This window comes from Astyanax mexicanus, chromosome 18 (assembly GCF_023375975.1).
Source record: "Astyanax mexicanus isolate ESR-SI-001 chromosome 18, AstMex3_surface, whole genome shotgun sequence".
NCBI classification, from domain to species: Eukaryota; Metazoa; Chordata; class Actinopteri; order Characiformes; family Acestrorhamphidae; genus Astyanax; species Astyanax mexicanus.
In genome coordinates, this window is record NC_064425.1 from 37,944,559 (window position 1) to 37,957,692 (window position 13,134).

Below are 13,134 nucleotides of genomic sequence, written 5' to 3' on the forward strand. Positions count from 1 at the left end.
GACTTGTTAGGACTTGTTTGATATTATAAGACTTGTTAGGACTTTAAAGGACTTGTTAGGACTTGTTAGAACTTGTTAGAACTTGTTAGGACTTGTTTTGATTTGATAAGACTTGTTAGGACTTTAAAGGACTTGTTAAGGTGCGTTAGGACTTGATAGAACTTGTTAGGACTTGTTAGAACTTGTAAGGACTTGTTAGAACTTGTTAGGACTTGTTAGAACTTGTAAGGACTTGTTAGAACTTGTTAGGACTTGTTTGATATTATAAGACTTGTTAGGACTTTAAATGACTTGTTAAGGTGTGTTAGGGCTTGCTAGAACTTGTTAGGAATTGTTAGGACTTGTTTTGATTTGATAAGACTTGTTAGAACTTGTTAAGACTTTAAAGGACTTGTTAGAACTTGTTAGAACTTGTTAGGACTTGTTTTGATTTGATAAGACTTGTTATGACTTTAAAGCACTTGTTAAGATGCGTTAGGACTTGTTAGAACTTGTTAGGACTTTAAAGGACTTGTTAAGGTGCGTTAGGACTTGTTAGAACTTGTTAGGAAGAAGCTATAAAGGAATATATATACACTACCGTTCAAAAGTTTGGGGTCACTCAAACAATTTTGTGTTTTCCATGAAAAGTCACACTTATTCACCACCATACGTTGTGAAATGAATAGAAAATAGAGTCAAGACATTGACAAGGTTAGAAATATTGATTTGTATTTGAAATAACATTGTTTTTACATCAAACTTTGCTTTCATCAAAGAATCCTCCATTTGCAGCAATTACAGCATTGCACACCTTTGGCATTCTAGCTGTTAATTTGTTGAGGTAAGCTGGAGAAATTGCACCCCACGCTTCTAGAAGCAGCTCCCACAAGTTGGATTGGTTGGATGGGCACTTCTGGCGTACCATACGGTCAAGCTGCTCCCACAACAGCTCAATGGGGTTCAGATCTGGTGACTGCGCTGGCCAATCCATTACCAATAGAATACCAGCTGCCTGCTTCTGCTGTAAATAGTTCTTGCACAATTTGGAGGTGTGTTTAGGGTCATTGTCCTGTTGTAGGACGAAATTGGCTCCGATCAGGCGCTGTCCACTGGGTATGGCATGGCGTTGCAAAATGGAGTGATAGCCTTCCTTATTCAGAATCCCTTTTACCCTGTACAAATCTCCCACCTTACCAGCACCAAAGCAACCCCAGACCATCACATTACCTCCACCATGCTTAACAGATGGCGTCAGGCATTCTTCCAGCATCTTTTCATTTGTTCTGCGTCTCACAAACGTTCTTCTTTGTGATCCAAACACCTCAAACTTGGATTCATCTGTCCACAACACTTTTTTCCAGTCTTCCTCTGTCCAATGTCTGTGTTCTTTTGCCCATCTTAATCTTTTTCTTTTATTAGCCAGTCTCAGATATGGCTTTTTCTTTGCCACTCTGCCCTGAAGCCCAAAATCCCGCAGCCGCCTCTTCACTGTAGATGTTGACACTGGTGTTTTGTGGGTACTATTTAATGAAGATGCCAGTTGGGGACCTGTGAGGCGTCTGTTTCTCAAACTAGAGACTCTAATGTACTTATCTTCTTGCTTAGTTGTGCAACGCAGCCTCCCACTTCTTTTTCTACTCTGGTTAGAGCCTGTTTGTGCTGTCCTCTGAAGGGAGTAGTACACACCGTTGTAGGAAATCTTCAATTTCTTAGCAATTTCTCGCATGGAATAGCCTTCATTTCTAAGAACAAGAATAGACTGTCGAGTTTCAGATGAAAGTTCTCTTTTTCTGGCCATTTTGAGCGTTTAATTGACCCCACAAATGTGATGCTCCAGAAACTCAATCTGCTCAAAGGAAGGTCAGTTTTGTAGCTTCTGTAATGAGCTAGACTGTTTTCAGGTGTGTGAACATGATTGCACAAGGGTTTTCTAATCATCAATTAGCCTTCTGAGCCAATGAGCAAACACATTGTACCATTAGAACACTGGAGTGATAGTTGCTGGAAATGGGCCTCTATACACCTATGTAGATATTGCACCAAAACCAGACATTTGCAGCTAGAATAGTCATTTGCCACACTAGCAATGTACAGAGTGTATTTGTTTAAGGTTAGGACTAGTTTAAAGTTATCTTCATTGAAAAGTACAGTGCTTTTCCTTCAAAAATAAGGACGTTTCAATGTGACCCCAAACTTTTGAACGGTAGTGTATATACATAACAGAATTATTTAGTGAACTAATCAGAATATGTTTTATACTTTAGGTTCTTCTGAGTACCATATTTATCTTCTGCACACTCTTGGTATTTTATTCTCAGTGTCTTCATGAGGGAGAGTCACATGGAATAGTTTTCTCAGAGTCTTAAAGGAGTTCCTGGAGGTGCTGAACAATAGCTGCTGCTTTTCTCTCACACTGTGAAGCTCCAGATCACCAGATGAGTCTGTGATTTCCAATCAGTCATGTATTGTAAAAACCACAACAACTGAAAGATTACAGCACAATCACATGACCACTCAAACAGTTCCGTATAGTGTGAACCAGATATACGTGTTTTAATTTTTAATTAATTTAATTAATCTGCCTGAGTTGTATTTTGCAGTAATTAAAGAGAGATAATGTCTCAGATAAAAGCCCTTTTTAAATGCCTTGTGAGCTCATCCTGTTCTATTCTTTATGGATCTGATGTGACAGCTGTCTCAGACCGTCATATCATGTCACTGTCATCATCCCAGAGCTGAACCGTTTACCACAGTGCTGATGTGGCAGCTGGCCTTCAGGAAGAGGCAACAGAGCCATAATCTCTCACACTAATAAATCCAGCTTTAGGATATATATATTTCATATGTGAAATGTGTTTAGGAGTGAGTATACCACTCACATGTCTGCAAATATTTTACTATGTATAAAATATAATATAACAATATATCCGGTAGCATTTAAGACTAGCATTTAAGATTTTTAGACTACCTTTATAAAGTGTTTATAAAGGGTTTACAATTAGTGTATTAATGGTTACTAATTAGGTTATAACTGCCTTAAAAATCATTAATAATCAGTTATAACACATACGTAGAAAGTGGTACAATATATCCTGGATTGAAAAACTGTGACCTAGGCCACCTTTGTGGAGTACAACTATTATATTTCTCACATTCTCAGAGAGTTATTTGCTATGAGGTGCCATGTTGAATATCTATTGGCCAGTACGAAAGAATTGAATCCAAAACCAAAAAAATGTAACAGACCTGCTCCCCTGAGACATTTTAACTCTAACACGTCACATGTCTAATGTCTTAATAACTGCAATACAAAGGTATAATAATATGTTTGCAGAAATGTGAGTGTTTTAAGAGAAGAAGTAAATCTTGGGCTGCATGTTTGAAGCTTTTCCCTGTGTAAATGTATATCCTGGTAAATTGGATTTTATGGATATGGGGGACAGATCTTACATCAGCACTGCAGAGACGGAGCTGGAGAGGCAGATAAAGGCAGCAGGAAGCAAAATATAATTTCATAAGAAACAGACAGACAGACGGGAAGAGCGAGAGAGATAAGGCATTGAAAGAGAGAAATATGGAGGGAAAGAGAGAGATGGGGAGAGAGAACAATGGAGAGAGAGAACGATGGAGAAAGACAGCAATGGGGAGAGAAAGATGGAGAGAGAGTGATTGAGAAACAGAGCAATGATTTTCAATTAATCATTTAATTAATCAATGCTTTGGCAATACTGTAATTAACTATGGTCATGTCAATAAAGCTTCTTTGAATTGAATTTAATTGAATTGAGATGGAAGGAGGGTGAGGGGGAAACATAGTGATGCTGTGAAAGATTGGGAGAGAAAGATAGAGAGATGGGGAAAGCGAGAGATGGAGAAAGAAAGCAATGTATAAAGAGCGATGGAGAGAGCGCGATGGAGAAAGAGAGCGATGGAGAGAGAGATGGGGATAGAGATGGAGAGAGAGCGATGGAGAGAGAAATATGGGGAGAGAGATGGAGAGAGAGTGTTGGAGAAAGTGATGGAGAAAGAGAGCAATGCAGAGAGAGACAGATGGAGAGAGAGCGATGGGGAGAGTAAGAGAAAGAGAGCAATAGGGAGAAAGAGATGGAGAAAGAGAGCAATGAGGAGAGAGAGAGATGGAGAGACAGCGATGGAGAAAGAGATGGGAAAGAGAAATGGAGAAAAAAGCAATTGGGAGAGTAAGATAAAGAAAGCCATGGAAAGAAAGAGATGGAGAATAAGAACAATGGGGAGAGAGATGGCAGAGTGAAATGGAGAAAGACAGCAACGGAGAGAGATGGAGAAAGAGAGCAATGGGGAGAGAGTGATGGAGAAAGAGAGCAATGGAGAGAGAAAGATGAAGGGAGAGAGCAATGGAGAAAAAGAAAGAAGTGGAGAGGGAGAGAGCAATGGGGAGAGAGATGGAGAAAGAACGATGGAGAGAGAGTAATGGGGAAAGAGAGAGATGGGGAGAGAAAAATAGATAGAGATAGGAGAGAGAGAGATGGAGAAAGAATGAGAGAGAGGGAGATGGGAAAGAGAGAGAAATGGGGAGAGAATGAGAGACAGAGCGATGAGAGAGGTGGAGAGGAAGCGATTGGGAAAGTGAGAGATGGGGAGAGAGAGAAATGGAGAGAAATGGGGAAGAGAGTGAAGGAGAGAGAGAGCTGGAGAGAGGATGAGGGAGAGAGAGATGGAGAGAGAGAGAGACTGAGCTAGTGTGGCTGTTAAACAGTTACTCAATACACACAGTGCTTTGTATAACTGTATAAAATATATAAATAAATAAAAGCTCAAGGTTAATCATTTGTCGTTTGGACTCAGTGACTGTATAAAAGCATGGAGAGCACAACAACAGCCCTTAAAAGTGAAGCTCCTGTAGGTCTAGAACCTCTGCTGGTTGGTTGCAGTATTACATGTAGCTCTGCCTATACCCATTTATTCTAAAGACAAAACAGCGCAGCATATTTTCCATCTCATTTTTCTCCTCTTAACTGCCAGACTAGGCTAAGCTAAGCTAATGCTAAGTTAAAGCAAGCTACGCTAACCTAACCACAGTCCAGCTGTTTAGCTAACCACACTAAAAAAAAAGTGTGACAACCATGTCATTGATTTAAAGTGCATTTTTATGTTGCTTTAATGAAAAATTATTTCTAGTTTAAACCTGTTTTTCTCAGTTTGCCTAAAAGCAAATCCATTCCCTATTAAGACAACTTTAAATAAATAATTAAACTCAAATAATATTTTTACTTCGTTTCAGAGGTTATAAAATCACATCAGATCGCTCCTTCTGGAGTTTTTCTTTTAGTAAGTCTCACACCTAGGCACTTTGGCTCCCGTCATCACTATTAAAGGTAAAGGGCGTGGCCTCCCTCACCACCATTGTGAAGTTGTTCCCCTCAGGGTATCTTCTCTGAGCTACTGAGTGAAGTTTTATATAATGGGTAAATGCTTGTGTGCAGTGTTGTCAGCTGTAAAAGCATAGCTGTTTAACTGCACAGTTGTATTGCTTTTACTTAAGAAATTAAAGCCTGGTTAGAGGCTTTTGTCCAGCTTTGACTGTTACTTAATATTAGAATGTTAGAAAGTCGTTTTTAATTATTCTAACACAATTTAGTAGGTTTTATACTTGTGACTATAGTAAATATATAAATAAATAATACATTTTGGCTGAAAATGAAAGTTTATAAAATTAACTAAAAGAATTCAAATTATGTATTTAGTTTATTCAAAGGTAAAATTATACATTGCTGTAACAGAAACAAATCCATTATTGCAAATAAAAAAAAATGTGTAAAACAAAGTGTGAAAAAGGATATTTTTTATAAATAACCTTTGTTTTAAAGAACTTTTCTGTACTTGGGTTAAATAATATATTGATAGATTTTAAATCAAAATGTTAGATTCTATTAGATTAAATTTTTTTAGGTTGGTCCAAAGTATCTTTTTTCAGTGCAACACCAGCCAGCAAACAGACAAAAATGCTCACAAAAGCGCAGCTTTCACATGAAGACGACTAGGCGGAGCAGGAGAGGAGAGTGTCAGTGTTATTTCACGCTCCTAACGTTTACTAACCTCCTTAACCCCCATTTTTTATTTTAAGTTAACATATAAATCACACGTCGTTTTGTTGTTACAGTTCTGTTACAGTTCACTTGTTGTGGAATTACTTTGTGGTGGAATTTACAGTCTCTATTAAAGCATATTCATTATCATTTTTATTTTATAAATTCATTTTTATTAAATATTTTTTCTTTTGTAAAAAAAAAGAAACAGTTGTATAAAAGCAATAGAACACTCGAGGTCATGTGTTATCGCAAATAACATCACAGCTGTGATGATCTACGGCACTCGCCTTCAAGATGTTGTTCACGATAACACACTCCGCCTTGTGTTTTATTGCTTGAATAGATAGATAGACAGACAGACAGACAGACAGACAGATAGATAGATACTTTATTTATCCCGAAGGAAATTTAGAAATATGGTCAATATTCAGATAAATGTCCTTTTTTGACACCCTGCTGTGCTGATTATGCCAATAAAAATGCATTAATGTCAGATCTGTTTTATTTGTGTTTGTTTGTATTTAATATATTTTTATAATATTGCATTTACTGTTTTACAGCTTTTAATAAATATAAATCCACACAAAGCTGCTTCTATCAGTGGATAAATACATGAATACGCCTGTAAACCCCTGTTTTTTTGAATGCGATAAACTAATGTAGCTTATCGTGTGTGTGTGTGTGTGTGTGTGTGTGTGTGTGTGTGTGTGTGTGTGTGTGCGTGTGTGTGTGTGTTTTGTCCACAGGTATGTGGTCACGGCTTTCATTCAGGAGAGCTGGGTCCTGGCACGATTGTGGGCAGTGCAGCCTTCAACATGTTCGTGATCATCGGTATCTGTGTGTGGGTGATCCCTGACGGGGAGGTGAGGAAGATTAAACACCTGAGGGTCTTCTTCATCACCGCCTTCTGGAGCATCTTCGCTTACATCTGGCTGTATCTCATCCTCTCCATCATCTCTCCTGGAGTTGTGGAGGTATGTAACAGAGAGAATTAGTGTGAGAAGACTGTGTTTGCGTGTTTCAGAAGTATCTACTGGGGGTGGGACAATATATTGATATTGCAATATATTGTATCGCTTCAATCATATGGAATCAAATATGGATTTTTTTTATTTATTGAAACATAGGCACTCTACACTATAAAACTCACCCCGAATTTGACTGACTATACTAAAGTTACTGCTTTATTACTCCACGTGGTGGCGCTATAAACACTTCAATAGGGTAAACCTGTGTTTGGAAAATTCTGCGAAACTGACAACAATAAATCCATAATTCCTGTTTCTTGCTTTTTTAAGAGTATTTTATTCATTATATCATGAGATACCCTGTGATTCCCAACCCTAGAACCTACTGTGTTAAATAGCAGCAGAGTAACAGGTAACAGGTAGTATGTAATTCATGTATACACTGCAAAAAACTAAATCTTAACAAGTGATTTTTTTTTCTTCATTTTAAGGCAATAAATATTATTTCCCTCTCTGATAAGACTTTTTGTGTTACTAAGCATTGTAAGTGTTATATTATTTTGCTTATATTTTAAACAATTATCCTAATCAGTCTTGTCTATAGTTAGTTTCACCTCATTTTAATTAATTTGAACTATAAAATAAGCAAAAAAAAAAAGGAATTAAGTTATTCTTGCGTCTAAAGGCAAAAAACATGTTATTTTTTACTCAGTAAAGGGGAGTTTTCCAATGTAGTAAAGTAAATTACTTGTGTCAAAATGAACTTAAGTAAAAGTAAAATGACCTATTTTAAAAACTACTTAAAAAATTACAAATTACTCCTAAAATCTACTCAATTACAGTAATTTGAGTAAATGTAATTCATTACTTTCCACCTCTGCTTATAACACAGTAATTATATCAGACAGACACATGCCCTGATCTCTTTTACTCCAGAGGACATACGGCTGCTCAAAAATAGAATCATTTAAAATGTAAAAGGAAGTAGAATTGTTATATTTTCCTGGAACTGATCATGTTTTAATCATAATTGTACCAAGTGCCTGTTTTTTTTTTTTTTTTTACTTATTTTTGAATGTATAGACTTTAAATATATTCACACCTGAGATATCTTCTCAAAAATGGTTAGACTAGAGTGTTTATGAGTTGAAAGCATAAGAATATTGATGATATATAGTTCAATACATGGCTTATTAATTATTACTTTGACAAAATACATGGAGAAACAGCATCAGGTGGATTTATTTTTCTTGATACTCAATAATCACACCTCTAGGATACATGTAGATCAATTAATAAAAACCTGACACTCAGAGCAGCCTATCAGCCTTTCCGTATTTTAATCAGGACACACAAAGAAAACTACAGTATATACAAAAATGTCAACTTTTTAATATAAATAAATAAAAATGTTTAGTGCAAAATAACTACTTAGTAAAAATGTGCGAGTAAAATAAAACCATATAAAGTAGTGCGCACAACATACCTAGCTTTAGTTTGAGTAAAGCAGGTAGTTTCACACTTTTTCTGTGGACACTTTTGAGTTTTTATTTACTGATATTATTTGGTTTGAAACATCATATAAAATGTTTGAAGCACTAAAGGTAAATAATATTTTTTGGGGAAGGAGATCTCACTTTTTAGGTGTTTTTCTCAATGGGTTTCTTGTAGATAGGTAGTATTTTCTTGATTATTGAACTTTTTAAAGAAGTAAAATTACAGCTTAAAACTCACTGCAGCGCTGCATTGAGGTGTAATAGGATGAATAGCGGTGCTCTCGTGTCTGTGCCGGAGCTCCTCTGAGCTCAAACCAGACTCTGTATGTTTTCTGCTCGCGAGAACTGCGACCTGCTTTCCGACCTTTAGTTCTAACAGTACTACAAGGACTACTGGTTCATTCTTTACAAACTAACATACAGACACTCTGGCAGAAGCTGGAAAGAGACCGAATATGTCTGTGAAAGCCAGGAAACAAGAAAGAGAAACTAATCCACCTGAAACATTTATTACACTATACAACTGTAGGGGGAGCCAACGAGCACAAAATCTCAATCCTACCTAGTGGAGCTTTAAGTCTTACTTCACTCATTTTGAGACTTTGCGATTGCTTGTTTTAAAGAAATCTTACTAAGATTTTTTTTTGCTTAATATAAGCATATATGTCTCAATTTACATATATGTTGTCTAGTTTTTGCCTATGGACTTTTTGCAGTGTAGCAGCACAACATGCCAGAGGGAATCTCAGCATGGAGTTGTAGAGGTTCCTAATGGAGTCCTGTGATAATCCAGCTTATGCAGCTCCAATATTCTCACACAGTTCCTGCTGATTTTGTGGGTTAGAAGGGGGTTAGAAGTGTTGATAGCACATCCATTAGCATCCCACACACTTCCATTTCTCAGTAACTGTATAAGAACTGAGCAGCATGGGATGGATTATCAATGAACTCCATTAGGAACCTCTACAACTCTCTATGTTACGCGGGAGACGGAGGGATGGAGGAGGAGGACGTAAGTGTAAATTATATTTATTATTTAAACAAACAAGATAAATCAAAACAAATAAAACACGGGTTACGCAAAACAACAAGACTTGGATAATATCAAACTAAGAAACACAGACTAAGAAACTAGGACTAGGAAACATACGGGCAGCAAGGATACATACAGACTAAGGATATAGGATACAAAATACAGGATACAAAATACAAAAGACTCGACACTGAACATTCAAACAGAGGGGCTTAAATACAAGAGGAGAGTGAGAAACACCTGGGCTGGGATGACGAGGGGGCGGGGTTACAAACAGGACACAGGTGAGAACACTAATAGCTAGGGCAGGGCTGGGGCGGAGCTATGGAGGAGACAAAAACAACAACACAAGCACATGGCTGGGAACACTTGACAGGAAAACAGAGGGGCAGGAGCACAAGAGACCAAACGAGGGAGAAACAGAAGACAGACACGGGCTAAACTGTAACACTCTACATGCTGAGACATTGGGCGTGTCACAGCAGTATAGAGAATTGAACAGGAGTTTCCTATATCAGCCTAAATGTTTAATTATGTATTGTTCCTGATAATCTTCATCTTCGTTCCAAGTAGCTTTCTAATCCCACACTAATTTCTGGATACATCTATTTTTGCATATATTTCTTTGACTATGTCACTGAAGGGTAAATTAATTCAATGGAAAAACTGTTTTTTTTTCTTTCAGGAACTAGTAGTTTAGAGGCTTGTGTTTGCACTTTAATACAGTTCATACTCCTCCACTCCACTGAAGAGTGGCTTTAAGTAGCCGTGAGTCTTCTTTAGCTTAGAGCCTAAATACAGTTTAAATGGGACAAATATTCAATACTATATGCTGCTATATGTAGGCATGTAATGTGTATCTCCTTCTTTAAGTCACCACAAGCTTTAAGGTTCTTTAGTTAACTGAGGGTTTATCTTAAAAGTTCACCAGCAGGAGACAATTAGAGTATGAGTAAAATGGATTACAATGCTGGTGATGCTTGTATCTACTGTAACTGTAGACTAGCGCTTATTTATAAACACTGTTAAGAGCATTGTAAGTGATGGGGGAGGGGAGGGGGGGTGACCTACTGAGCAGCTGGGCTAACAGACTCATTTTTGGTTTGCCTTCTTATATTCAAGTGTATTGATATACAGTACAAGTCAAAAGTTTGAATACTTTATTTTATTTTATTTTTCTTTATTTCAACATGTTCTACATTAATACTTAAGTCAACCAAAAACAATAAATTATTCTGTTAACAGAATAGATTTTATATTTTATATTTTTTATATGTTTTATACTTTAAAGTTGCACCTCTTTCTTACATAACAGTTTTGCACATCATTTTTATGAGGTAGAGTCACCTGGAATTCAGGCTTTAAGTTAACAGCTGTGCTGAACTCGTCAAGAGTTAATTACTTGAATTTCTTGTCTCTTAATGTGTTTGAGAGCATCAGTTGTAAAGTAGTGAAGAGGTAGAGTTGGTATACAGTAAATAGCTCTATTTGAGTAATGTTCTAATGTGTTTTATAACTTTGAAAAATGTCAGTCAGTCAATGCGAAACATTTCAAAAGGTAGAGTCGCAAAGACCATCAAAAATGTAATGATGAAATTGGCACTCATCAGTACAGCCTCAGGAAAGAAAGAGCAAGAGTTTCCTCTGTTGAACAGGATAAGTTCATCAGAATTACCAGCCTCAGAAAGTGTATTTAGGTTTGTTTATGACTTTTAAGATACTACATGATTCCTTAGGTGTTCCTTTATATTCTGAATGACTTTAATATTCATTTGCAATGTAGGAAAAAAATAAAAATAAAAACATTGAATGATTCAAGATTTTTATTGTCACGTCCCAGAGTACAGGTGTACATGTGAGTGAAAAACTTGGGTGCAGATTCCCACCAATGTGCAGAGAATGATATTTACAAGAAGAGTAATAAAATATGATATAATATAAAATAAGACATACAGATAGCTTTACAGTATTACCAATATACAGAGTATACTTAATAACAATACACATAATAACTTACACTATAGACAAATACTGCACAGAACAAACATTGCACAGATGTAGATATGCAGATATCTAGAGTGTGTGTTTGTGTGGAAGTGAGGAAATAGTCCAGTAGGTGACAGAATAACTATGAGTAAGTGCAGGTAAGGATTGAGTTGAGTGGGAAGTGGGAAGTACAAGGGGCAGAATGCTGTAAATTAAGGGAAAGCCAGAAGAATGAGAAGATTTGACTGGTACTGTAGTTTTAGTAGTTATTGTAAGAATGAGGAATGGAAATGATGATGGTTGATGGTCCAGGTAAACATAGTTAGTAATTCATATCTTATTTCTGTGTGTGTGTGTGTGTGTGTGTGTGTGTGTGTGTGTTGCAGGTGTGGGAGGCTCTGGTGACTCTCTGTTATTTCCCGGTGTGTGTGATTCTGGCGTGGATCGCGGACCGGCGGCTGCTGTTCTATAAGTACATGTCTAAGCGTTACCGTGCCGATAAGAGGACGGGGGTGGTGGTGGAGACGGAGGGGGAGATGACCCCTAAAGGAGGGGAGATGATTATGGACGGGAAGTTTCCCCCGAGGGGTTCGGTTGGAGTCACCGGTGCAGAGCACTGCCAGGACGGGGCCAATAACAGCGCAGGAGCCATGGCAACCCTGCTGAACTCCAACAGCGCCACCATTAACATGGAGAGTACCAAAGAACTGAACGAGAGCCGCAAAGAGGTGAGAAATTACCAGGGTTATTTACATGATAAATTGATTTGATTCGATTTAACATTGAGTTTTGTGTAGATATGAATGTACTTTTCAGAGAACTAATGTAAAAATATTTTTCAATTTATTAAAAAAAAACAAAAATAAATAAATATATAAGTTTTATACATAATATATATATATATATATATATATATATATATATATATATATATATATATATATATATATATATATATATATATATATTCATTTTACTCTATTTTTTGCATGTAACTGCCAGCACATTTAAGGTGGAACAGAAAACTCAGGAAACAAGCTAACTTTTTGCTAGCTAAATATGAATTACTAAAACTGAGACACATCTTGTTTAACTACTCTAGCAGGTCTTAGTAAACATTAGCTTCTCTAAAGCTACATTTAAGGGGGACCTCAAACTGCATTTAAGGTGGAATTAAAAACTCTAGGAAAATGCTAACATCTTTTTTCCTAAATATGAGTGAGATAAAGGTGCATCTAAAAAAATGTATATAATTTAAAAGTTACTTTTTTCAGTAATTCAGTTAAAAATGTGTAACTCATATATTATACAGATGTATTACACACAGAGTGATCTATTTTAAGCATTTTTTTATTTTATTGTTGATAATTATTATTATTATAGACCAGTTGGTACTTTTGGCAGTGTGGGCAGTGTGCCAAGTCCTGCTGGAAAATAAAATCCGCATCTCCATAAAAGTTGTCAGTAGCAGAGGGAAGCATGAAGTGCTGTAAGATTTTGTGGGAAAACAAAACTGCACTGACTTTATACTTGATAATAAAACACAGTGGATCAACACCAGCAGATCACATGTCTCTCCAAACCATCACTGATTGGTGGAA

General features: G+C 36.7%; 2 protein-coding genes across 10 annotated transcripts in view; one reads left to right on the forward strand and one right to left on the reverse strand.

The window, feature by feature from the left end:
- wdfy1 (WD repeat and FYVE domain containing 1) overlaps positions 1-13,134 on the reverse strand; it is a 1,176,431-nt gene that overhangs the window by 770,780 nt on the left and 392,517 nt on the right. The gene's annotated exons all lie outside the window — the stretch shown is intronic.
- The window catches only part of slc8a2b (solute carrier family 8 member 2b), a 295,419-nt gene that overhangs the window by 222,472 nt on the left and 59,813 nt on the right, over positions 1-13,134 (forward strand). The window contains exons 6-7 of the mRNA XM_049467028.1: positions 6,797-7,024; positions 11,920-12,261. Of these exons, the coding sequence (XP_049322985.1) occupies positions 6,797-7,024; positions 11,920-12,261 (570 nt within the window). The remainder of the gene's footprint in view (positions 1-6,796; positions 7,025-11,919; positions 12,262-13,134) is intronic.